Genomic DNA, 27,877 nt, shown 5'->3' with positions numbered 1-27,877 from the left:
CAACTCAGTCTCAGCTTGTAGTGTGCAGTATACGAGAGAAGAAAATGGCTGACAGAGACTTGATTGGGGACAGCAGATGTGGATATTGCTATCAAGAGTTCAGTTTAATGAGAGATCCTAGAGAGTTGCCATGTCATCACGCCTTTTGTTTAGAATGCCTAAAGGGAGATTACAAGGATCAGAAAATTGTGAGTTGTCCGCTCTGTAACAAAATGTATGAATCAGAGGAAGATATAGACAAGCTGCCAACAGTAAAACTGACTGCACAGAAAGAAGATAACCCTAACACCACTGCTACTGCACTGATATGTGAATGTGATGAGTGTGACAACCAGTTAGCTGTCTGCTACTGCTTTCAATGCTGCCGTAAGATCTGTGCCGTTCATAAAGAAAACCATGCCATTGTGTTTAAAAGAGGGCATTCCATTGTGGATATACCAGATTACGAAGTATCAGCCACAAAAAGCAGGAAAGTCGTATGTGAGATCCATGATGAGGAGCTATCAAGAGGTTGTGATGACTGTGGCAGACTAACTTGTAATAAATGTGAGATACCCCCAGTAGCATGCACAAGTCTCAAGTATGAGCACAATTTCATGGTATTTAGTCAGCTTAAAGAGAAGATAACTACTGAGTTTGATGAACTACTACAGTTAGTCAATGATAAGCTCACAGAGATTTGTGTAGTAGACAAGCAGATCTGGCATATTTTCGATAAAGAAGAAGCTAAATGTAAGGAAAAGATAGAGTTAATTGAAAGAGTCTGTGAAGAGCAGATTAAACGAATCAGTGAGGAGAGTGAAAACCTGAAGGAGCGTATCCATGACTACCAAAAGAGGCTGACCAATCAAGTAGGAATATTCAGCTGTGAACTGGTTGCTAAGAAACAGCAGCTAGAAGAATCTCGCACCAAAGTGCATAGGCACCTGAAAGACAGTCATGTGACTGAGTTAGTAAAACAGAGGGAAGAATGGACGACTTGTTTAAAAAGACAATTGAGCACACTGAACTATCGCGTCATAAGTGAACCAGTGTTGGTCTCTGAAACAGTCAGCAGAACAGCTTTGAATTTAGAGATAAGACAACTACCAACATCTTTGACATTTACCTCTAAGCATCTCATGAATTGTTTTTCAGAACGGAACACTTTATCAGTATGCCACAGATCAGATGGAGGTCTATTATTGAAAGATGAATACAGTGTTAAGATAATTGGTGGGCCACCTGAAAGAAAAACGACATCATGTCAACATGTCCTCATTTTTCCAGTAGAGCATAAGGGAGTTGCTTACGGAATAAAAGTTGATGGATGGACTGTCCAAATTCACCAATATTCACCAAATCTTTCACAACTCATGTTAATTTTCTCAAAACATCATGACAGTGGATTTTCTTTGAACAAAATGGTTCTGGCAGTTTCTGATGAATATTTTGCATATAACAATGGTGAAAATCAAATCAGCATTTTCAACGTTTTGAGCCGGCGAAGTTTAGATGTTAATGTAGAAGCTACACCTAAAGTCTTATGTTTCCTACCAAATAGTGACCTACTTGTAACAGGTTGGCTGGAAGACTCAAATCAGAACGCAGTGCTGACAAGGTACCAAGTAGAAAATGGAAAGCTCACCCCTGTCTGGACACGTGAAGGTCTACAAGATGCTTATGGAGTGTGTGAGAGTGAAGGACTCATATATGTTTCTACGTGGAATAGCAAATCTATCTATATTGTTTCTCTCCAAGGGAAAGTGTTACATAAACTAGTGGACGAACAACTCCCACAGCAAGCAGGACAAATAAGTGTTAGAGGTGATGAGTTGGCTGTTTCAGGTTGTAGTAAAACAGAGGTAGCCTGTTCAATTTTTAAAATAAATTTTTGATTGCTGGATCAGAATTTCTGGCTACCAACCATTAGTTTTGTTTCAGTCTGCTAACTTATAGTTTGGCTAGAAATGTAGCCTTAGTTTTCTATCCTACAGCCATGAGTGTGTGTGCAAACTACCGCATAAGAATACAAATGCATGTAATGTATGTTAATAAAAGGCCAGAACTTTCTACATTCTACATGTCTCTCTGAATATTGTTAGCAATTGAAGTCATATATACATAATATAGGGTATAGTATATATATATATATATATATATGTATATATATGTGTATATATATATATATATATATATATGTGTATATATATATATATGTGTATATATATATATGTGTATATATATATATATATATATATATATATATATATATATATATATATATATATATATATATATATAATATAGACATAATATGCATATCATCTACATTAATATTGTATCTGTTTCCATCATCAGAATAAAATTTCTAATAAGCAACAATGCGCAAGAGTTAACATTGTTAAATAAGAAAGCAGCCGATGACAAGCAGTAACTGCTGAAACAGGTTCAAATGGTTACAACTATGTCATGACTTGACACATTCACACTGTCTGAAAGGTTGATAAAATGAAGCAGAGGACGTCATGAGTTTTTAAACTAAATGCAGGTAGTACTATTAGTACTGCTGCTAGTGACTGGATACAAGTAAGTAGTACATGTAGATTGTACTACTAGTACTCTTGCTGTTAGTGGCTGGACACAATTAGGTAGTACATGTAGGTAGAATCATTAGTATTTCTGCTGTTAGTGGTTGGACACAAGTACATGGTGTGTAATCGTGTTTTACGTTGTCTAACGATGTCTAAGGCAATGGTGAGACGCTACTAGGAGTCAAGGTGAGTGATGCTATTGCAATGGTATTAAAGCTATCACATTAATAGTACATATAGGATTCCTGGCTTGATTGGCTTTTCGGTGCTATTGGCATACAAGCCATACGGCAACTCACCTCATTCTACAGTGTCGTATCAAGGTATGTACCTGCACGTTATTTAACATGGCATCCTAGGCAGAATCCTGCATTGTTACATTATATCAATTGAGGGGTGTTATTATAATGTGCTGTATCGTTGAGGGGTGGTAATATTTATTAATAACGCTATTTCGTAGTGTTGTTTAGGTAGGTGATCGTTATTTGTAGGCTGGTGTTGTCATATTGTAGTGGTAGCAGAGAGTGGTTGTCATATTGCATTGGTAGTGGAGTAGTATTTTTGTAGCAGTGCTAATTTGTTTCCTTGAATTGTTAATGGTTAGGTGTGGTCAAAGTGGTTGTCGATGCAGTTGTGTGTGAATATGGCTGCTAAACAGCTAGATGTTAGTGCTTTTCCTAGGTTGAGACTAGATAGTAGAAATGTCTCTAGTTCTTTTAAGTCTTGGCTTAGTGAGTTTGAGGCTGTGTGTGAGCTTACTTCATTGCGTATGGGTAATACTGAAGGTGGCATCCCACTCTTTGCTGGGAAGACTAAGTTGTTAGCTTTATTGGGCGCTATCGGTAGCAGAGGAATGGAGTTACTGAGAAGCTTAGAGTTTGATACTGTGAGCTAAGCAGCTGATGCTTACCCGATTGCTTTAAATCTTTTGAGAGGTCATTATGAGAGTGAGGAAAGTTTTTTTTGTGAGAACGATGAAATTTGTTACGGTTTCACAGGCTTTAGGAGAAGAAAAGAGAGAGTATTTGATGAGAGTGGAAAGGTTAAGTAGAGATATAGATTTTGGTTATGGTAATGATGATTTAAGGCAGCGCTTTTGTGTAGCTTTAGCAGTGAATGGTTTGCGTGATTCTAGTGCCAAAAAAGAGTTAATGCAGGAGACTGACTTAACTTGGGAGCAATTATCTAATAGATTGAAAGCTAGACATTTAGCTAGGGAATCGGAATCTATTATCAGCCGTGCTAAAAGAAATATCAAGGTAGAAGTTGACAGTATGACAGTAGATAGTGAATATAGTAACAGTAGCTTTGTTGCGCCTGTTTGTCGAGTTTCTAGGAAGAGTGAGAAACCTTGTGGTAAGCATTCTAGTTTTAGGCTGTCTAAAAGAGATAGTTCAGGTAGTGCTAGGTCTGACACCTTTTCACCTGGGTGGAGAGGTAGACAAAGTTATTAAAGTTAATCACCTAGACAATATAATTCTCCTGTTAGAAGTACTATTTGCTTTGCTTGTAACAGGGAAGGATAACATGTTAGAAATTGCTTGAGTGCTAGGTGCTATGTTTGTTCAAAGAAAGGTCACATTTCTAAGGATTGCTCTCCAAACAGGTTTATTGAAAGACAAGAGTCTAGGCGTGATTGTAAGAGATATAGCAGTGGTTGTAGTAGTAGAAGCCCATCAGGAGATACAAGATACATCAGGTACAAGTCTAGTAGACAAAGTAGGAGTTTTAGAAAGAGTCCTCACAGAGTGAGATTCACAAAGAGCAATAAAGATGGGCTATGTCGTAGTGACATTAAACAAGTTTTAAAAGTAAATAGGAAAAACGTTGAGTTTACGCTCCATACAGGAGCAGAAGTTTCTATGGTAACAGAAGAGACTAGTAGAATACTTGGTCTGAGTTTGAGTAAACCTGAATGTAGTTTATATAGCGCAGATGAATCTTCTCTATCTGTAGCTGGAGTTTGTAAAGTTGAAATCAGAAGCACTTTTAGGTCGGTTGACACTTCCATGTATGTTAAAACAGGTTCTAGGAAAACGTTTTAGGATTTTATGAGTTACATCAGCTAAAATGGCTTGACGTTAATAGTATGTGCAAAAATGATTTTAACCATATAAGGGAGTTTCCTGACGTTTTTCAGGTTTTAGGCACAATTCCTGGTACTTTTAAAATAAACTTGAAGGAAGATATGGAACCTAAGTGTTCATTAACGCTCAGACCAATTGTGTCTGGTCGTAAGGATCAAGCTGAAAAAGAATTAAACATAATGTCAGCTAGTGAATCCATTTCTCGATCTGGTGCTAGTTATGCCGGTGTAGTAAAGAACAATGGGAAAGTCCAGAAAGTCTCTATATTGAACAAAGTTAATGAGTTTTTAGATGAAATAGAAAGCGACAACTTTTTGGATGAGAATAAATTTGAGGAGAAAAGTAAAAGTATTAGGTTAAGGAGAGAGATATTACAGCACAGGTTTGAGGAGCAGATTAGAAAGTTAGAAAAGGAGGAATTGGAGTTGAATGAGCAGTATGAGAGCTCTGTTGCCCTCGAAGGCGTCTTAGCTGAGATGGTCAAGGTGAAAGCCCGTTTGCCCGCTAGATTTGCGAAGGCTAGGCCGGCGCTGGACAGCACTACCACCGGCGCCGGTGATTAAGCAGAGAAGGCTGCTGAACCTGGCTCTTGTAATCCAAGCCTTGAGGGCGATTTCAGGGAGGAAATCTTGAGTGTGGAAAAAGCCAGGGTGGAAACTGTAGGCGTTGCTAAAAGCTCCCTGGAGGAGTCTTTTGAGATCCCAGGGTTGTGTAAAAGCAGCAAAGCCTGTCAGTAGGACAGATTCCTGCACTGGTCAAAAGGAGTCCAAAACCCTTGACTTAGCTGCAGAGAAAAGTCCTTGGGAAGTGACGGAGATGATAGAGTAGTCGGGATAAACGGAAAATTGTAGTTTTAATTTTAGAAGTTTGTAACTCGATCGGAAATGATAATATATGAAATTACGATCTTCTGAGGGGACCTTTTCCTAGGAGAGGGGCATGGTGTGTAATCGTGTTTTGAGGTCTTACGTAGCTTAACGATGTCTAACGCAATGGTGAGACGCTACTAGGAGTCAAGGTGATTGATGCTATCGCAATGCTATTAAAACTTTCAGATTAACAGTACATTTAGGATTCATGTCTTTATTGGCTTTTCAGTGCTGTTAACATACAAATCATACGGTAACTCATGGACAGGCTCATTCTACAGTGTTGTATCAAGGTTATACCTGCATGTTGTTTAACAAGTAGTACATGTAGGTAGTACTATTACTACTTCTGCTGTTAAGGACAGTACACAGGTATGTAGTACATATAGGTAGTACTATTAGTACTCCTACTGTTAGTTGCTGGATGCCAGTAGGTAGTACATGTAGGTAGTACTATTAGTACTTCTGCTGTTAGGGACTAGACACAATAAGGTAGTAGTACTACCTACTTGCGCACAGTAACTATTTAATAATAGTACAATAATAAGATTTACTAAAATAGACCTTCCAAGAGTCGTTTACAATAATAGTTCGTTGATTTGAAGAGTTATTTCTCTGATGACTATGACAAGACTATGCCTTATTCTACTCTCCAGATTTTCAGCTGCCTTGGTCATAATGGCTGCTAACATATTTGAAGTGTTTATTATTTTTAAGGTCACAAAGTTTTATGGATACAAACTAAAATATTTGTTACTAAATAATTATCACTTAGTTTTAAATCATTGTAGTTCATAACTTAAATCATTCTGCATGAATATAATCAAACAGCACATGTATTTGTTTCTCCCAGAATTATCAGTTTGTTGTTGCCCTATATATAGTGCTACTTTCATATATCTATAGTATAATTTAGTTTTAGGTACAAAAATATTAAAGTTGATATATGTAAACTTGAAGCTGTAACTTAATGCTAAGACTATAGTTTGGCAGTGAAGGCCACTCAAAGAAGGGTACAATTCCTTTTGATACTTAAGTGTTTGATGACAAGATGTCAGGTACTTCGTTAACAAAGGCAAATTGTTACAGTTATTGACAATCACTGTAACAATTTGCATTTATTAACTAACATCAAATACTAATAGCTGTTAGTTAGTCAGCAGCTCTATAAAAACTATTGCAAGCATTACACCATAGAATAATCTTGATTGTCTGATTAAAACTTTTATTAATTTAATTTTTTAGTTGATTGTTTGATTAATCTTGATTGAAATAATTTATTTACTAATAGCTATTACTAATTGCTGTTAATTACTCAACGGTAATATAAAAGCTAGTAGAAGCTTGCCTCTCTGAGAATGTAATATCTGAAAATCACAATATACTAGAACTGACATTTCATGCACAGTCCAAGTCTTCAAAATTTATAGAGCCAAGTGGTATTTGATTCAAGTCTCAGCTTGTAAACATATATAGATATAAAATTTAACTTTGAACTATGTACACAAACCTATATGAAGAATTTTTGGCAAGCAATTTTTAGTTGTCAGTATTGCAATAGCTCCTCACACAATGTGTATAGAAAAAGAGGCACTTCTATAACTGATGGTTAGTATTGTACAGAGTTGTTAAAATTCTCTAGTCACACCTTTAATATTTAACTTGTAAGCTCCTCAACTTGCTAAGATTTATCTCAAGTCACTAAGTGACTTACAGTCTTACTTACAGTAGAGTCTTTATCGTTTAAGGACGGACTAACATAAGAATAAGGTACTAGATGTCTATTACTAGATGTCTATTACTAGATGTCTATTACTAGATGTCTAATACTAGATGTGTATTACTAGATGTCTAATACTAGATGTCTAATACTAGATGTCTAATACTGGATGTCCATTACTAGATGTCTATTACTAGATGTCTAATACTAGATGTCTATTACTAGATGTCTAATACTAGATGTTTATTACTAGATGTCTAATACTAGATGTCTAATACTGGATGTCTAATACTGGATGTCCATTACTAGATGTCTATTACTAGATGTCTAATACTAGATGTGTATTACTAGATGTCTAATACTATATGTCTATTACTAGATGTCTATTTCAGTCAGTCTCGTCAAAGTACACTTCAAATGGGGGAAATGTGGAGTAATCTGTGACTCTTGTTATATGTTAGACTAACATGTCTAACATCTTGTAGAAGGTGGAAGTAGAGGTAAATGTGATATTATTCTTATGGTGAGCAAAAGATATGGTTAGCAGTTCATCTCAAGCAAGATTTTACAGTAGTTTCAACTGCAGAAATAAAATATGCACATGTCAAATAAAAATTTGATAGTTTCGGATAATAGCTGGGTTTGCTTTTTATTAGTACACAATAGGTTGATTTAGTCTCTGACTTTGACTTTCTATGGTTTGCATACCTTGTTGCTATGGGATACAAATAGAGCCATTCATGTCTTTTATATAAACCTAGACACACCAAAACTCCACTAATTATCAATATCCAGTAGGCTAACAACATAATTTGATTCAACACATTCTCAGCTTGTAGTGTGCTGTATATGAGAGAAGAAAATGGCTGACAGAGACTTGATTGGTGACAGCAGATGTGGATATTGTTATTAGGAGTTACGTTTAATGAGAGATCCTAAAGAGCTGCCGTGTCATCATGTCTTTTGTCTAGAATGTTTAGAGGAAGACTACAAAGATCAGAAAGTTGTGAGTTGTCCGCTCTGTAACAAAGAGTATGAATCTGAGGAGGATATAGACAAGCTGTCAACAATAAAACTGACTGTACAGAAAGAAAATAACCCTAACGTTACTGCTGCACTGATATGTGAATGTGATGACTGTGACAGCCAATTAGCTGTTGGCTATTGCTTACAGTGCTGCCGTAAGATCTGCGCCATTCATAAAAAACCATGTCATTGTGTTTTAAAGAGGGCATTCAGTTGTGGATATACCAGATTACGAAGTATCAGCCATAAAGAGCAGGAAAGTCGTTTGTGAGAATCATGATGAGGAGCTATCTAGAGGTTGTGATGACTGTGGCAGACTAACTTGTAATAAATGTGAGCTACCCCCAGTAGCGTGCACAAGTCTCAAGTATGAGCATAATTTCATGTTACTCAGTCAGCTTAAAGAAAAAATAGCTACTGAGTTTGATAAACTATTACAGTTAGTCAATGATAAGCTCACAGAGATCTGTATAGTAGACAAGCAGATCTGGCACATGTTGGATAAAGAAGAAGCTAAATGTAAGGAAAAGGAAGAGTTAATTGAAAGAGTCTGTGAAGAGCAGATTAAGCGAATCAGAGAGGAGAGTGAAAATCTGAAGGAGCGTATTCGTGACTACCAAAAGAGGCTGACCAATCAGGTAGAAATGTACAACTCTGAACTGGTTGCCAAGAAACAGCGGCTAGAAGAATCTCGCACCAAAGTACACAAGCACTTGAGAGATGTAGTTTGCATTGTATTATGTAATGTATTATGCAACACCCCCTTTGTCATGTGGCTAGAACTAATCCTTGAAGCCAGCTTTGGTGAAAGTACACGCATATAGTGTCAAGGTGGAAATTTGGGATTGCTCTAATAAAACACAAGCAATTTCGGCTCTATAACTGCAGTAGAAATGTCGATGAAGGTATCCGAGTTTATCAAGACCTATGAGAATGGTGAATGTGGTGACTTCAGTGTCTGGGTGGATAAGCTAGAGTTGGTGGCTAAGCTTCAAAAAGTGCACGATCTTACAACATTCTTACCACTATTCTTGTCAGGAGCAACATTTGCTGCTTATAAACATTTAGAAGATTATATCAAGGAAGACTACCCTAAACTAAAGGCAGCTTAGTTGACAGTTTTTAGTGTGGACAAGTTCAATGCTTATATTCCACTGCAAAATCGAGCTTTAAGAGATGGCAAAGCAAAGTTTGCCAGATGGCAAAGTTCCCCTTCCAAACTTCTCCAGCTGATGAGGGCATACCGAGGCATCCCCACTCCTCAACTGGAGAAACAGTCAATATGCTGATGTTGGGATGGAAGCTGAGGTTGCCGGACCAGCTGGAGAGCCACCCCCTACCGACCGAGTTCATCCCTACCCACGAACATGCCCTCGTAGTGCAGCAAAGGTTGCAAATCGTACATGAAAAACTACGGCAGATGAAGGTGAGACAGTAGGACCGAGAGGAGCCGCTGCTGAACGCCCCAGGCGACTGAATATTGCTCACGAACAAATGCCGGAGACGGAGAGCAAACTCCAAGCTACAGGCAAAGTTCCTGGAACCTTACCAGATCCTACAGGCCTGGGGCAACCACACCTATCTAGTAGAGAGGCAAGACCAGTCTTCAATTTAGAGCGAAACGAGACTGAAGCCCTACCAGACTTGTCCAGAGAAACTGGGGGGAGCCCCAGCTACTCTGGAGCCAAGGAGGAGCCCTAACATAATGAGAGCCCAACACAGCAGGCCAGAGAAAAATCTAAAGGAAGTCAGAGACAACCCTTTGCCAGTAATGCCACCCCCAGCTGGGAAAAACTGCTGATGGAGGCCGCAAAAACTCGAGGACGGGAATCAACTCCCGTAAGAAACCCGACGGAATCAGAGGAGAGGGATAAGCAAAGACCGAGCTCAATAATCACTGATCCGGTCCCACTCGGAGAAGTTCCGGGAGATCCAGAATCAAACCCGGAGGAAACCGAGACAACTCCGACACTCGAAATCCCATCAGACTTGGTCCGACACAACCCGAGGCCGGCCCGGACTACTATGAGGCCGGAATGATACGAAAACAAAGTATGCTGTTGATCCAGTGGTCTACGACCCAGTGGTCTATGACCCAGTTGTCTACCTGGTCGACCAGGACACCTGAGAGCAGTTCTGTCACGAGAACACGCAGGACTCTCTGCCCATGGCTGCATGCACCCCCACTACCCAGGGGAAAAAGCGACACAGCCCACGCAGAGGAGCCCAGCAGCCTGCAACACGGCCCCGCTCACCAGCTCGGGCACGTCCAGTTCTGACAAGACTGGGTCAGACAACTCACGACCGGCCCAGTCATCGCACTCTGGCTGAGATAGTGGGTCAGACACCCGCGAGCCAGACTCTGCATACTTGCAAACTCTGCGTAGCAGAGCCCGGTTGTTATCCCAGGATACGCGGGACTGGGAGAAAGCCGCAGAGGCCATGCAAGGCCGAAAACATTTGGAGGCCAAGAACTTCAGCTTCTGTTAGAAGAAGTGGAGTGCCTCCATTATGGTACTTGCCAGCGCAAAGCCCTGGCACAGCTAGCTATCCTCAAGATGTGAATTGGAGACCCTAGTCGCCAATGGGGGGATTGTGTGGTGGATTATACCTATATACCGAACCGAGCCCAGTCCGATCAAATGTAACAAGGGGCGGGGCAACCCGGTATATAAGCTTGGACAATTGTGTTAGAGAGCAGAAATGATCTGCGCCCGTTATACAACTGTTGCATGCTATTCTTGTAACCACTGTATACTAAGCAGATAAAATATATGTATAAACTCTTGCACTGAGTCTTGTACTGGTGGAGCAGTAAAGATAACGCACAAAACCTTTACATTACTCCTACTGTTAGTGACTAGACACAAGTGGGTAGTACATGTCGGTGGTACTATTAGACTCCTACTATTAGTGACTGGACACAAGTGGGTAGTACATGTTGGTGGTACTATTAGTACTCTTGCTGTTAGTGGCTGGGTACAAGTAGGTAGTACATGTAGGTAGTACTATTAGTGTTCCTGCTGTTAGTGACTGAATACAAGTGGGTAGTACATGTAGGTAGTACTATTAGTACTCCTGCTGTTAGTGACTGGATACAAGTAGGTAGTACATGTAGGTAGTACTATTAGTACTCCTGCTGTTAGTGACTGAATACAAGTAAATAGTACATGTAGGTAATACTATTAGTACTCCTGCTGTTAGTGACTGGATACAAGTGGGTAGTACATGTAGGTAGTACTGCTAATTTCTAGACTTGAGGTGTCACTGCAACCACAAGTTAATAATCTTATAAATGCCTACCTGTGGTATCAGTCATTGCCTGGGCATTGCTTTATCGTTTGGTAAAAAGTAAAAAAAATTAAACTGCAACATCCTCCATCATCAGTGCAGTATATTTTTGTTCATGTTTTCCAGGAGGTTTCTTTTTTCTACTGACATTAACCATAAACTCATCCGCATTCTGTATTACCATTTTACTAGAAACTTTGAAATCTTGCACATATTTATTATGTTTGTGTAGCAATTTTGGAAGTATTTTTGATTATTTCTACTCACACTCCATCAACAATGTTGCACCTTTGCTCTGCTTCCTCTTGCTGACCACCTATAAAATAAGATTGAAGTAGTTGGGGTTGTTCAGCAGGTTATATTGTTATATCAGTCATATTGTTTTATCAGTTATATTGTTACATCTGTTATACTGTTCCATATGTTATATTGTTGTATCAGTTATATTGCTATATCTGTTATATTGTTGTATCAGTTATATTGTTATGTCAGTTGCACTGTTATATCTGTTATATCTGTTATATTGTTATATCAGTTATATTGTTGTATCAGTTGTATTGTTATATCAGTTATATTGCTTCATCAGTTATATTGTTATATCAGTTATATTGTTATACTAGTTATATTGTTATATCAGTTATATTGTTATATCAGTTATATTGCTATATCTGTTATATTGTTGTATCAGTTATATTGTTATGTCAGTTGTACTGTTATATCTGTTATATTGTTATATCAGTTATATTGTTGTATCAGTTGTATTGTTATATCAGTTATATTGTTGAATCAGTGATTTTGTTATATCAGTTATATTGTTACATCTGTTATACTGTTACATCTGTTATATTGTTATATCAGTTATATTGTTATACTAGTTATATTGTTATATCAGTTATATTGTTATATCAGTTATATTGCTATATCAGTTATATTGTTGTATCAGTTGTATTGTTATACTGTTGAATATGAGAAAGAAAATGCTCAGAATCAGAGGCAATACCTTAGTGAAGATGCTTCAAAATAGGGAGAATATTTTCTGTCAAAGTGTAGCTTTGAATTTTGCTGCTTTTACAACAAATTACAGGTGTTTCATGCCTTCTGTGAAGTGCATTGTATTTGATGTATTTTATAGACTTTCTCCCCATAAAAAACCAACGATTTATTTTATACTGGCTTTTGGGTCATGGTTGAAAGCAAATTTTAATGGTAATTGACAGTGTCCAACTACTGGGTTAAAGTCTTGTTAAAATGCTCTAGTTGGCTAGTAACCAGGTATGTACCTTGCTACCGTTGATGGCAAACCCTGTCGAATTGTTGGCATGCATGAGTCCTCTCTGGGGTTTCAGTCACCGTAGCGGCTGGCAGGGTTTTTTGTTTTGTTCATTCCAGGTGAGTTTTATCTGTAGTTTCAGCTTACCTAGCTTCTGCCATGTGCTTCCTGTCTTGTTCTAGCCATTCATGACGCTCGGCACTCGTGACCGATTGTCTTGCAGCTGCTCTGCTCTATATTTTCTGAGCCATGCCTTAGTTTGCTGTAAAGTTTTGCCAAATCATACTTTTATTTTTTGGCGGTTTCGCTGATACAATATGTAGGATTGGTAACCCTTCCCGTACTATCTATACATATTTCTGAAAGTATGTGTATCATTCCAGCTATAGCGCACGCTAATTATTTTACCAATGCGGCCATGCCTTATGATGCCCCTGTTAAGAAAAACTTTTCGTAAGGTTCAATTACTATATCTGGAGTTAAGGCCAATTCTTCTCACCCGAACAATTATATTGTCTCCGTGGGAAGAGCCTCGACATTATCTCTGCGTTCGGTAAGACAAAGACAGTCCGATATCTCATTTTTACATTTGTACCCGTTTCGAGAGGTACCAGTATCGTCGTATTCAAAGTTTTGATGAATAGCTTCTGGTGGAACAGTAACCTTTTTTATATACACGCACGCACGCACACACACACACACACACACACGCACGCACGCACGCACGCACGCACGCACGCACACACGCACACACACACACACACTTTTATGCAAGAATTGTTATCACTAATTCTACATATTCAGGATTTTTATTTTGTTTTCTCAGTTCGTATTAATTGTGTCATTACCGAACCATTTTTTATTGTAATCATAGCAAAACCTATTTAGTTTTTCTATTACATGCTAATTGTTTCACATTTACATCTAGACCTTTTCATAGTCGTTTTATATTTTTTAATTTAGTCGACTTGCACAAAACATTTTCCTCATGATATAAAGTTTAAAAGTTGTTTGACAAAGTTTGAAAACTTTTACAGCTGTTTTTATTATCTCTCTTAATTTATTTCACTTACACAAAACACTTTTCTAATTATATGTAGTTTGAAAATTAGAACGGCAAATGTTGTTATATGTTAAATACAAATAAATTTTCTCTCCAAAGACTTTTTTATTAACCAGGCAATGCCGAGTTGTACAACTAATAATTGAATGAAGGTGACAGGTAAAGTGAGAGTAAAATTGCTTGCAGATGTAACTGGAGCTAGCAATGAATTGCGGAGAGGAGTTTATTTGAAACCAAAAGATATATATTTTGGTGAAAGCTTTGCAGGAGTGGAAAGTTGTATTATTTGCCAAATAAGTACATGTATATTGATTACTGAAGGCTTTTTAAAACTTGAGCTGTTATGAATATTATACTAAATGAGAATAATGAATAATGATAATGAAAATTTTTGGAGAGTTTTTGGCTCAGTTCTGTTCATGGGTACCGTAAGAAAGCCTATTCTTTTATTTTACTAGCTCACCAATCCTTTATTAGTAAAGTGATGTCAAAAAGCGAGTTTTTAATGGCTATGAACAGTCTCCATTTTACAAACAATTCTAAAGATTTGGTAAAATTAGGTTGTTCGAATTAGTAAATACCTATAGCAGTGTTCATGCAGCCATATTCAAGGTCCAAATTGTGCTACTAATTGGCTTAGTAGACAGGCCACTTCGGAGTCGTGTGCTCTCAGTAGCAAAAAGGTTAAAAGAACAAATAGTATTGACCATATAAAAGAAGTCTGGTTTAAAAAGTTACAAGCAAATAAAACAAAACAACTTAAAAAATCCAAAACAGAATTGCTAACCTTGATGGCGCTCGACTCTTTTACTTGACTTCCAAGTTGAATGATCATAATCAGTATGGTGAGAGTTAGATGTCTTATCTATTGGTAATACCTCTCACAGTATGGTAAGAGTCAGATGTCTTACCTATTGGTAATACCTCTCACAGTATGGTGAGAGTCAGATGTTTTATCTATTGGTAATACCTCTCACAGTATGGTGAGAGTCAGATGTCTTATCTATTGGTAATACCTCTCACAGTATGGTGAGAGTCAGATGTCTTACCTATTGGTAATACCTCTCACACTATGGTGAGAGTCAGATGTCTTATCTATTGGTAATACCTTTCACAGTATGGTGAGAGTCAGATGTCTTATCTATTGGTAATACCTTTCACAGTATGGTGAGAGTCAGATGTCTTATCTATTGGTAATACCTCTCACAGTATGGTGCGAGTCAGATGTTTTATCTTTTGGTAATACCTCTCACAGTATGGTGAGAGTCAGATGCCTCATCCATTGGTAACACCTATCACACTATGGTGAGAGTCAAATGTCTTATCTATTGGTAATACCTTTCACAGTATAGTGAGATTCAGATGCCTCATCCATTGGTAACACCTATCACACTATGGTGAGAGGTGCTACCTCTCACAGTGACTTTCAGTTTTACAGTAGAGTCTTTATCACTTAAGGGTGGACTAACATAAGGGTAGAGTAGATACTAGATGTCTATTACTAGATGTCTAATACTAGATGTTTAATGCTAGATGTCTAATACTAGATGTCTAATACTAGATGTCTAATACTAGATGTCTAACACTAGATGTTTATTACTCGATGTCCAATATTATATGTCTATTACTAGATATCTATTACTAGATGACTAATACTAGATGTCTGATACTAGATGTCTATTACTTTATGTCTAATACTAGATGTCTATTACTGGATGTCTATGACTTGATGTCTATTATTAGATGCCTATTACTAGATGTTTATTACAAGGTGTCTAATACTACATGTTTAATACTACATGTTTAATACTAGATGTCCAATACTAGATGTCTATTTCATTCAGTCTCATCAAATTTCATTTAAAATGGGAATATGAGTAATCTGTGACTCTTGTTATATGTTACAAATAACATGTTTTACATCTTGTAGAAGGTGGAAGTAGAGGTCAATGTGAGATTATTCTCATATCATGCTATAGATACCTGTTAGCAGCGGGGTTTGCTTTCTATTACCACACAATAGGTTGATTTAGTTTCTGACATTTATTTGATTTCTATGGTTTACATACCTTGTTGCTAGAAGAGACAAATAGCGCCGTCTACGTCTTTTATATAAACCCAGACACACAAAAACTCTATTATTGATTTCCAATTTTTGATCAATGTCCAGGGTACCAACAACATAATTTGATTCAACTCAGTCTCAGCTTGTAGTGTGCTGTATACGAGAGAAGAAAATGGCTGACAAAGACTTGATTAGTGACAGCAGATGTGGATATTGTTATCAGGAGTTCAGTTTAATGAGAGATCCCAGAGAGCTGCCGTGTCATCATGCCTTTTGTCTAAAATGTCTAGAGGAAGACTACAAAGATCAAAAAGCTGTGAGTTGTCCGCTCTGTAACAAAAAGTATGAATCAGAGGAAGATATAGACAAGCTGCCAGCAGTAAAACTGACTGCACAAAAAGAAGATAACCCTAACACTACTTCTACACTGATATGTGATTGTGATGACTGTGACAACCAGCTAGCTGTTTGCTATTGCTTACAGTGCTGCCGCAAGATCTGTGCTGTACACCAAGAAAACCATACTTCCATGTTTAAAAAAAGTCATTCAGTTGTGGGAATATCAGATTACAAAGCATCAGCCAAAGACACTAGGAGAGTCATATGTGAGAACCATGATGAGGAGCTATCAAGAGGTTGTGATGACTGTGGCAGACTAACTTGTAATAAATGTGAGATACCCCCAGTAGCATGCACAAGTCTCAAGTATGAACACAATTTCATGCTACTCAATCAGCTTAAAGAGAAGATAACTACTGAGTTTGATGAACTATTGCAGTTAGTCAATGATAAACTCACAGAGATTTGTACAGTAGACAAACAGATCTGGCGCATGTTGGATAAAGAAGAAGCTAAATGTAAGGAAAATATAGAGTTAATTGAAAGAGTCTGTGCAGAGCAGATTAAACGAATCAGAGACGAGAGTGAAAACCTGAAGGAGCGTATCCGTGACTACCAAAAGAAGCTGACCAATCAGGTAGAAATATACAGCTGTGAACTGATTACTAGAAAACAGCGGCTAGAAGAATCCCGCACCAAAGCACACAGGCACCTGAGACACAGTCATGTGACTGAGTTGGTAAAACAGAGAGAAGAATGGATGACTTGCTTGAAACGGCAATTGGGCAGACTCAACTACCAAGTCATAAGTGAACCAGTTTTAGTGTCTGAAACCATCAGCAGGACAGCTTTGAATTTAAAGATAAGACAACTGCCAACCTCTTTGACATGTACTTCTATGCATCTCGTATGTTGTTCAAAAAAAGTGAACCCTTTCTCAGTGTGCCACAGAACAGAAGGAGGTTTTTTAGTTGGAACTGAAGAAAGTTTTATGACAATCAGTGGGCCACCTACAAGAGAAAGCGAACTCTGTCAATCTGTCGGTGTTTGTCTAGTAGAGCATAAGGGTGTCACTTATGGACTGAAAGTTGCTGGAAATACCCTACAAGTTCTCCGATATTCACCAGATTTTTCACAATCAATGCAGGTTCACTCAAAACCTTTTCAAAGTCCAAGACGAAATTTGTTTAAAAAATTGGTCCTGGCAATTTCTGATGAGTTTATTGTATATTCTGCTGACTATATGGACATAATCATCATTTTCAACATTCGGACCCGAGAAAGTTGGGATGTTAAGGTAGAAGTTGCACCTAATACATTTTGCTTCCTATCAAATGGTGACCTACTGGTGACAGGTTGGTTGAAAGACTTATCAAAGCAGGGCCCAGTGCTGAGAAGATACCAAGTACAAGATGGAGAGCTCACCCCTGTCTGGACATGTGAAGGTTTGCAACTTGCTTATGGATTGTGTGAGAGTGAAGGACTCATATATGTTTGTACATGGATTAGCAAGTCTATCTACATTGTTTCTCTCCAAGGGAAAGTGTTACACAAACTAATGAACGAACAACTCCCACACGAGGCGAGACAGCTAAGTGTTATGGGTGATGAGCTGGCTGTTCTAGGGTGCAGCAAAGATCATGAGAGTATTTTCTCCGTAAATCCTTCAATAAACTGCGATACCCAACCTATTCATCTATATTTATTCAATATAAACTTTTAATCACAGGAGCACGAGTGTTCCTAGCCACAATAGCTTTGACAAAAGAACTATAGGCTTACTTCTAGGCCTACCATTTTGTCTTTTACAAAAAAATCTCTTAGATTTTTTTCCATCCCCTTTTTCTATCCATATTTACATCAATAATGAATTTTATTGATAAAGTAACAAGTCTCTGTGTCTAAAATAAACCATTAGTATCGGTCTAGTGAGTTATAGCTTGGGTAAAACTGTAGCCTTAGTTTTCTAACCTCCAGCTACGAGTGTGTACAATTGCATGTTTGTGGACTGAAAGCTACAACTTTGTAACTTTTATACGTGTCTTTCTCTATATTGTCAACAATTGAAATCATATCAACATGTACATAAGGCATAATGCATATAAAATATAGTCAAAATATATATATATATATATATATCACATGCATTATTATTATATCTGTTCTCAAAATGTATTATTTGGCCTGAATCATTTATACTGTAAAACTTGAATAAAAATCCAAATCAGCAACATTTTAAAGGAGTTAACATTGTAAAAGGTCGACTTGCAACAAAATTCACATTACAGTTATTTGGTATCAAAAGGTTCACCATGTTAGGTAGTACATGTAGGTAGTACTATTAGTAATCCTGCTGGTAGTGACTGGATACAAATAGGTAGTACATGCAGGTAGTACTATTAGTACTCCTGCTGTTAGTGACTGGATACAAGTAGCTACTACATGTAGGTAGTACTATTAGTATTCTATGTATATGTACTATTATGTATTATGTATTATGTATATGTACTACTAATATGTAGTACTATTAGTATTCATGTAGGTAGTACTATTAGTACTCCTGCTGTTAGTGGCTGGATACAAGTAGGTAGTACATGTAGGTAGTGCTATTAGTACTCCTGCTGTTAATAACTGGATACAAGTAGGTAGTACTTGTAGGTAGTACTATTAGTACTGCTGCTGTTAATGACTGGATACAAGTAGGTAGTACTTGTAGGTAGTACTTGTAGGTAGTACTATTAGTACTGCTGCTGTCAGTGACTGGATACAAGTAGGTAGCACATGCAGGTAGTACTATTAGGACTGCTGCTGTTAGTGACTGGACACAAGTAGGTAGTACATGTAGGTAGTGCTATTAGTACTACTGCTGTTAATAACTGGATACAAGTAGGTAGTACTTGTAGGTAGTACTATTAGTACTCCTGCTGTTAATAACTGGATACAAGTAGGTAGTACTTGTAGGTAGTACTATTAGTACTGCTGCTGTCAGTGACTGGATACAAGTAGGTAGTACATGCAGGTAGTACTATTAGGACTGCTGCTGCTGTTAGTGACTGGATACAAGTAGGCAGTATATGTAGGTAGTACTATTAGTACTCCTGCTGTTAGTGACGGGACGCGAGTAGGTAGCACATGTAGGTAGTACTATTAGTACTCCTGCTGTTAGTGGCTGGATACAAGTAGGTAGTACATGTAGGTAGTACTATTAGTGCTCTTGCTGTTTGGACACAAGTAACTATTGTCTAGTAACTACTAGACAATAGTTACTGGTACTAGACCACTACTTGTAGTATGTCCAGTAACTATTTAATAATAGTGCAACTTACTAATGTAGACATTTCAAGCTTCGTTTACAATAATAGTTTGTTGATTTGAAGAGTTATTTCTCTGATTGTTATGACAAGACCATTCCTTCTTCTACTCACCACATTTTTAACTACCTTGATTATGATAAGGCTGCTAACACCTTAATGCAAAAGGCTAAGACTAGGTTTTAGCCTTCTAGGTTTTAGGTAATTAGGTTTTAGGTAATAAAATATTAAAGTTGATATATGTAAACTTGAAGCTGTAGTTTAATGCAAAGACTAAGGCTACTATTTAGACAGGGTTGACATTGCCTTTAGTTAGGGATCGTCAGAACTGATTACTCAATTAAAAATGGTTGCTTTTTGTGAGGATCAATTTTATTTTCAAATTTTCAACGAGAACTGCTGCTTATTATTTCAATTGTTTTTCATATTGGTCCTGCTGTGACTGTGTTGGTATGCTCCTTATATAGGCCTCATCTGTCATTCTTCTGTAGGATTTACTCCCACAACTACTCTCATTTACTCCACTATTCTGTGGATTCGATTCAGAATATGATGAGCTCTCTCTGCGGTTTGACCTTGATACAATCATCAACGGTAATACAAAACTAACATTTAATTATACTGATCTGTTTCTACATGCAAAGGTTTTATCTTGAATTGCATTTAGCACTATACATACAAAGGTTTGACCTTGACCTGCTAGTAGTGTTGGAAGGTTTGAAATGGTGTTAGTAATGTGACGGCATAGTTTCATAGCGGTCAAGTAACAACCGTTATTTGTTGTCATACATGCTAATGCTTATACATTCAAGGACTGCCCATTACACATTGTCACTAATGATGCAACAGTTCATATGAGCTGATTTCATAAAAAATGTTTACAAAACTGTTTGCCCATTTATGGTGAGCTAAATTAATGCAATTTTGCTTGTATTAACTCTCAAACCAGATATATAATCTTTAGTTTTAGTTTTGATTGGCTACAATAGGGATGTAACTTGGTTGACAACATCGAGGGTTGGCAAAACCGAAGGCATACATAATACACGATTGTTAGTACCTCGGCTGGTCAGCGGATCAATCTTTACTATAATAAGAACCATATATCCATTTGTAGCTGCAGTTGGAGGTTATATAAAAGATTGTATCTTACGGGATTTGAACTCGTATACTTTAAATACGACTCTGATCAGCTTTATGGGCCCAGTGTTTCTGATATTCTATCATATAACACATTTCACTGAAGTATTGTGTTAAAAATTAACAGGAGACGTTAAATTTAGCAAGCTGTTATTATGCTGAAGTTTGTAAGTGGTTATTTTGTAGCCACGCAGCCAGAAGAAGACTCTACATCAGTAGCTTCTGCTGAAAGGGACATCACAGTCACCTGCGAAATCTCAAATGATAAAGGATGCCATGATACTAACTTCTATAACATTAAATAACAGAGGATGCCATGATACCAACTCCTACAGATATGACAGCGTATATCTGTAGACACCACAATAGCATAACAGAGTGTATTGCAATACTAAGTGCAACACATTTTAGCAAATAAGTTGCTTCTCTTCTAAAGATGCTATCAATCAGTCACCAAGATGGCAACTACTAAATAGAGCTAATGGTAGTTTTTTATAGCATCTGGAAAGTGACAAAGAATCTTCAAAGTATTGGTCTGTAAAGTTTGTAGCAGGTGTTATTACATGAATTTAATTGCAAATTATTTTGATAATTTTTGTACAGAGAGGTGCTATCTGGGAGTATTATGTACATTTTTCTGCATTATGGATATGTTATACAAAACGTGTTTAGAGCAATATTTTTAATAACAATTTTTATTGTTGAAATACATTCCATATTTAGCAGTTGTCTTCATAAATGTAAATATGAATGTACAAGTAAATATGAACGTACATGTCCAATAGATCAATATATAAAATAAAAAAGTTTGAAGGAGACATTTAGACATTGCACAAAAGTATAAACTATGGTTAATGTTGCGCCCAATTTGTACCAAGTACAAAAAGTGTAAAAGTTATAAACCAAAGCACAAGTGAGAGGTCCTCGAGTATATAAAGGTTACTTAATAATAGCACATTGCACTGGGAGTCTCTCTAGCATGGGTACACTAAAGGCCTTGAGCGAGCCAAGACCAAAATCGTTTCAACAAAGGAATTTCCTCAAGATGCTTACTGGTTAGTGGTAAAATAGCTATAAAATAATGCTTTGTTAGGAAGACTAAAGCAAAAATCAAAATATGACTGCAATCTTTTTTAAAAATATTACAAAACAGTCTTATTTGTGTTAAATAACCCCCAGATCAAAATAAGCAACTTTAACCTCAAATTCGCGCTGCTCAAAACATGTAAACTGTATGATGATATCACAACAAAGGAAGATTTTCAAGTAATTGTCCACAAATTATTACGGCAGTTTATACGGTTTTAAATTATTACGGAGCCTAAGCAGTCTCACAATGTGTTTAATTACTGATTTGAGCTTTAAAGGCTGATTCACACTGTATCGTCATATATCGAGGTTGTCCTGTCGACGATTATTTGTCGACTTTGTGTACCGCAAACCAATGACATCGCGAATATGCCAGGACAGATTGCAGCTGTCAGACTTTCCCGGTAATTTACCGAGCACCTGCAACAACCTGTGCACCACTTTAGTGATGGTGATTGGTTGTGACTGATTGACTGTCACGAATTGCTTAATCTATGTTTCCTGTTAAAATAGGATTTTGCTGAGAGACAAGTATTTCATCGTTTCATGGACCGCGTTGTATAATAAAAACGTTACGAAGGGTATTATTCACCGATGTAAATGCGGATGGCTTTATGATCATAGATGATCACTGATGCATTGTGGGATTAACACCGACATATGACGATATAGTGTGAACCAGCTTCAAGACTAACCATCTAGACTTGAACATAAACAGCCAATTTCAGTAGTAGCCCTACCGCATGTTTAACTCCTCCTGTTTAACTCCTCTTTTAACAGCCACAGATCATGAATATTTGAGAAAACCTACAGCATCATTTGGTTAGTAGTAAGGCTAATTATATTAATACAAACGTTAAAAATCTTTCTTAAAAATGACTAGAAATGAGAAGTGGCTAATCTGAAAAAAAAATTTGAAGCTAACAGTTCTACTCCTGGGTTACAAGTTCAATAGGTCGCTCCATATGCAGGTCAAAGTTGTGTTCGATCGGCAGCTGCTTCTTGCACTGAGTGTCAGCTAGCAGACTCATCTTGTTCCTGACCAGGACCTTGTGAAGGCTGTGTAGCTCTCTGCACTTGACTATGTCAGGATGGCATCCGACGACATGCACCGCAGTCAGGTGTTCCAACTTGTGTAGCCCAGCTGGCAGCGACTGCAGCCTTCTGTTATTGGACAAATCCAGAAGCGTTAAACTGAAATGCAATTCAAAGACAATGCATGTAGTAAATGTGCAACTGTGACACAATTTAAACATAGTACAGGAGAAGCAACATGAGCAATATATAAGTGAATGCAGTGACAACAGCGAGTTGAACTACAAGTTGTTGGGAAGCTATATCCCATTATATAAACTATATTGGAAGCTATATCACGTTATATAAACTATATTGGAAGCTATATCACGTTATATAAACTATATTGGAAGCTATATCACGTTATATAAACTATATTGGAAGCTATATCACGTTATATAAACTATATTGGAAGCTATATCACGTTATATAAACTATATTGGAAGCTATATCACGTTATATAAACTATATTGGAAGCTATATCACGTTATATAAACTATATTGGAAGCTGTATCACGTTATATAAACTATATTGGAAGCTATATCACGTTATATAAACTATATTGGAAGCTATATCACGTTATATAAACTATATTGGAAGCTATATCACGTTATATAAACTATATTGGAAGCTGTATCACGTTATATAAACTATATTGGAAGCTATATCACGTTATATAAACTATATTGGAAGCTATATCACGTTATATAAACTATATTGGAAGCTGTATCACGTTATATAAACTATATTGGAAGCTATATCACGTTATATAAACTATATTGGAAGCTGTATCGCGTTGGGATATAGCTTACATCTAAACATGTAAATTTAAAATGACAAGTTATACGACTACAGCAATACATTTATAAGCAAGGTTTAAGCGGTTATTCTGATAAAAGGTCAACCAATGACACGAATAAAATACGGCATGTAATGTCAACAAGATCTGCAACCAATCGCTAACTGACACCAATGATATAAACCACCCACAGGATAGGCGACCGCTATTATATGGGCGGGGTTTAATGATCGGGCTCTGTTGGGATGAGCCCGAACATGGCACCAGCACAATGAAATATGCTGAATAAAGCCACTTGTAAATTTACAAATATTATGAACAATAGTGGTTATTTTACTGATCTGTTAGCTTCATTTTGTTGTCAAATAAATATAGTTGTCCAAAATTTTCCCCGTTATGATCAGTCAGTTGCCATTCGCAAGCATTCGTGATATTAATAGTTGCCATCGCGATATAGCCCAGATTCGGTTTTAGATTTAGATTTTGAGTATGGAAACTACACTGCACAGCTTTGCCTGCTGTCCCAGCCAGGTCAAACAATGTGATAACGATGAAAGACTTTCATCGTTTTCACCTGTCATTTTATATTATTGGTGGCAAAATATTAATAAAAACCTAGGGAAAAAAGGATGTTGTTCGGGTGATTTTGGGTAATTATATTTAACTTTAAGCATATACTACGACCTCTACCAATCTCAAAATTGGTAAAAATGGGTAATTTGAAATGTTTTATTTTCCATGGATCCTAGTATATCACTAAAATTGAAGAGGGAAAGAGAGAAATAGGTGTTTGCTGGTTACAGGTTTTGTTGTTTTGTACTACTAACCGGAAATCAGGTATTAGGCCTACCCGTGATTGACGCATATAAGCGATAAAAATCTAGACACAAAAACTTAAAGAGGCAACGCAACCGCCCCGCGAGAACTGTGTTAGCCCCAAAACCCAGGCTAGCACAATCCTAACCTAGCTCGATCAATAAACCCCGCCCATATGATAGCGTCGTCTATTCTGTAGGGGGGTTATATCATTGCTGACACAAATCACTTCAAGCCAACTCGTCATTAACTGCATAGAAGTGAGCCTTACGCAGTAAAATCTGCCAAAAAGTAAACTATCCTCACTCGCTTGTACATTTAGCCTGAGGCTACTAGATGTGATTTAGGGTGGTATTCTAACGCACCTGTGTAGCTCACTAAAAGATTCAGGCAAAGCTCCGATAGATATGGAGTCTAGAAGGAGTGTGGAGAGCATCTTACATTGACCAAGACTGGTAGGTATCTCTTCTATCATATTCTCTACAGAGAGAAAGTATGGGATCTTGCTATCTGGTGACATAGTCAAACCCTGACATACAAAGTAAATCTGTTCCAAGATAACAACACTTTCGTATGCAGGAAAGACTATTCTCATGAAAAGGCATTGAATATCGATTCCGTTCGATATGTTGGAAAACCATGAAACAGCACAAATAATGTTGTTAGATGTAGACTAAAAATAAATAGATTATATATATAAAACTAAATATAAAAATATAAAATACAAATAAAAGCTAAATTAGTAAAGTAATAATCGACAAAAAGAGGTTTCTATTGTTCTCTTATCTTGAAGACATGTATACATATGTGTAGGCTCCGTAAAACTTAAGGTTGGACATACAATGAGAAATAGAATAACAGGGTATAACTTACTCTAACCCACAGTTAGAGGTAAGTTATACCTCTAACTGTGGGTTAGAGGTATAACTTATGGGCAGTTATGGTTTAAAGTTGTTCGTAGAATGAGAAACAAAAATAACAGGGCATAACTTACTTAAACTAAGGCTAGGTATGAGTTAAATGAACTTAATTTACTTTTTAGATATTTTCACATTTATGTTTAATTTCTACCAGCTTTCTCCCATTTTAATTACATAACTGTAACATTTAGAGGAATTTTGGATGTAATACACGGAAAATAACATCGCATGTCGAGACCAACCTTGACTCAAATTTTATGTTCTATGTTGACAAGTTCTCATTTAGAAATGATGGAATTTTGATGTTTTACTATGGTGGAGCCGTAGTAAAACATTTCATTGTAAAACAGCTTTTACTTTTTTATTGTTAAATCAAAAAACATAAGCTGCTTCAATTTTGGTGATAACTTCATACTGCAACAGAGTCAGCATAGTAAATTTAGCTGCTGACTCTACAAGATACAAAAGTATTACCGACAAAAAAAAGAGCCCGCTATTAAACGCAGATTCATTTCACAGAACAAAGATTTCAAATTTCAAGGACTAATTTCATAGGATATGAATCCACAGGATGCGAACGATTTCTTATGGCAATATAACATGTAAAGACACTATCACCCATTAAAAACAACTGCCTGTCAAGTGGATAGAAGAGATCAGATAAATGAACAACTTACGAGCCACATCTAGATAATTCAGCGCTGCCAACTTTCCGACGTCAGCATGTAAAAAACTCAACTTGTTGTTTCTCAAACTCAGAAACTGGAGATTTCTCAACTAAAAGAAATAAATGGTGAGCGATGAAATTCATGACCCCAATAATTGGAACTGAGGCTATGAATTAAACTGTTATATAGAAGACTAAGTCCAGGAAATTATCAAAGGGCAGACAAATCTAATAAACACAAACTGAAAAAGATTACTAGATAATCGTTAAAATAAGTGAGTCTAACAAAAGAGACTACAAACAAGTCAGCAGGCAGATGATAGCAAAACAATACCTTAAACATAGTGACTGGTACATCAGTGAGTCTGTTACTAGCCAGGCTGAGGTATCGTAAGGAGGCCAACTGATGAGCATTATCTGGGAATGCCTACAGTCCATTGTAACTCAAGTCTAACTGTACCAATTTCTTCAGATGGCAAATGGCATCAGGCAGTCTAACAATATATTCATACTTGATACTAGCACAAAATAGCAACACCATTTAGGTATGTATATTTGCCAACTACTGAGTATCTATAAAAAGACTAGGTCCTAATCGAGTAATAACGCTGGTGGTACACACATAGTTTATACCCTACACTTACGGACTCTGTGGTACCAATCCTATAAGTGTATCACTAGCTATCTATCTAAACAGTTTCGTTAGTTTAGACAAGCACCTGTCATGGCTGACAATAGATGGTGAAATAATTAATAAATCTTGCTAGACATAAAAGTATGCATTGAAGAAGCTTTTTCACTCTGCATCAAAGGGAAAATAGTGCCAATACATCTGAGACAGGATAGCAGGGCAGGGGCTTCTTTAAATATAAAAAGGGGCAACTTATTTTTTGGCAGTTAAAGTCAATTAAATGTTAAATTTAAACAATTACAAGTCTGATGCTCGTCTTGCTACGATCAGTGCCGATCCATGAAGCAGGCACCAACTTGTTGTTGTCAAGCCAGACGCTTCAGACCAGTAGGTTATGACTATTTTAAACAGCAGTGTATTGTGAATTTGAAGATTAATCCAGTGAACAGCCCAAATGACTCACAATGATGAAAAATATCCAACACAGAGAAAAAGAAGAATTTTAGTCGCTTATCTTCAAGTGATTAATCTTTTAAACTCACTTGTCAAGAAATGTGTGGCACTCCCTGTTCTTCATATTAAAAGAACACAGATCAAGCAGTATCAAGTTTACGAGCTGACGTATATCTGGACTGACTGTCTTGAGGCTGTGAGCCCTTAAAACCAAGCGAGTTATCTCTTTGGAAGTGAACAGCTCAGGAGGTAGCTCGGGACAGCCGTAATGAGAAAGGTCGACCAACATAACTTAACGGTGTGTGATGATTTGAGATACAGTTGTCTTCACCTCAAGAACACAAACCACAAGAATTGTACCAACTTTCTTTAAAAACCCATTCTCAAGTTGACTAGGGGTACTTTATGATTGACTGAATGCATTAACCTGATATCCCTGATAACACATATAAGTTGACGTAAAGGTAATCCTTTCTAACAGTGTATGCCAGATGGACAATAATCTAATAAGAAAGCTAAGCTCCGAATTGTTATATATAATACAATCATATTAAAACAAAGAGCAACGTCATAAACTATCAATGCAATGACCAAGGTATTAAAATGCTGTATTCAAGTTTGCAGATATAAACCATGAATAAAACCAAGTTTCCAAAATGCTTTATTTTTTTTT

At 37.0% G+C, this 27,877-nt stretch overlaps 2 protein-coding genes and 1 pseudogene across 2 annotated transcripts; 2 read left to right on the top strand and 1 right to left on the bottom strand.

The window, feature by feature from the left end:
- Positions 1–44: 44 nt before the first annotated feature.
- On the top strand, positions 45–5,223 carry LOC137390300 (tripartite motif-containing protein 59-like). Its single transcript, XM_068076633.1, has 3 exons — positions 45–949; positions 3,255–3,459; positions 4,714–5,223. The coding sequence occupies exons 1-3, from the start codon at positions 45–47 to the stop codon at positions 5,221–5,223; spliced, it is 1,620 nt and encodes a 539-aa protein (XP_067932734.1).
- A 2,951-nt stretch (positions 5,224–8,174) lies between these two features.
- LOC137390299 (E3 ubiquitin-protein ligase TRIM33-like) lies at positions 8,175–9,099 on the top strand. Its single transcript, XM_068076632.1, has 2 exons — positions 8,175–8,422; positions 8,478–9,099. The coding sequence occupies exons 1-2, from the start codon at positions 8,175–8,177 to the stop codon at positions 9,097–9,099; spliced, it is 870 nt and encodes a 289-aa protein (XP_067932733.1).
- Positions 9,100–22,772: 13,673 nt separating this feature from the next.
- Positions 22,773–27,493, bottom strand: LOC137390297 (leucine-rich repeat protein SHOC-2-like; annotated as a pseudogene).
- Positions 27,494–27,877: the final 384 nt, after the last annotated feature.

This window comes from Watersipora subatra, chromosome 3, assembly GCF_963576615.1.
Source record: "Watersipora subatra chromosome 3, tzWatSuba1.1, whole genome shotgun sequence".
Classification (NCBI taxonomy): domain Eukaryota; kingdom Metazoa; phylum Bryozoa; class Gymnolaemata; order Cheilostomatida; family Watersiporidae; genus Watersipora; species Watersipora subatra.
The sequence above is the reverse complement of the archived record's forward strand: the minus strand, read 5'-3'. Positions and strand labels throughout refer to the sequence as shown.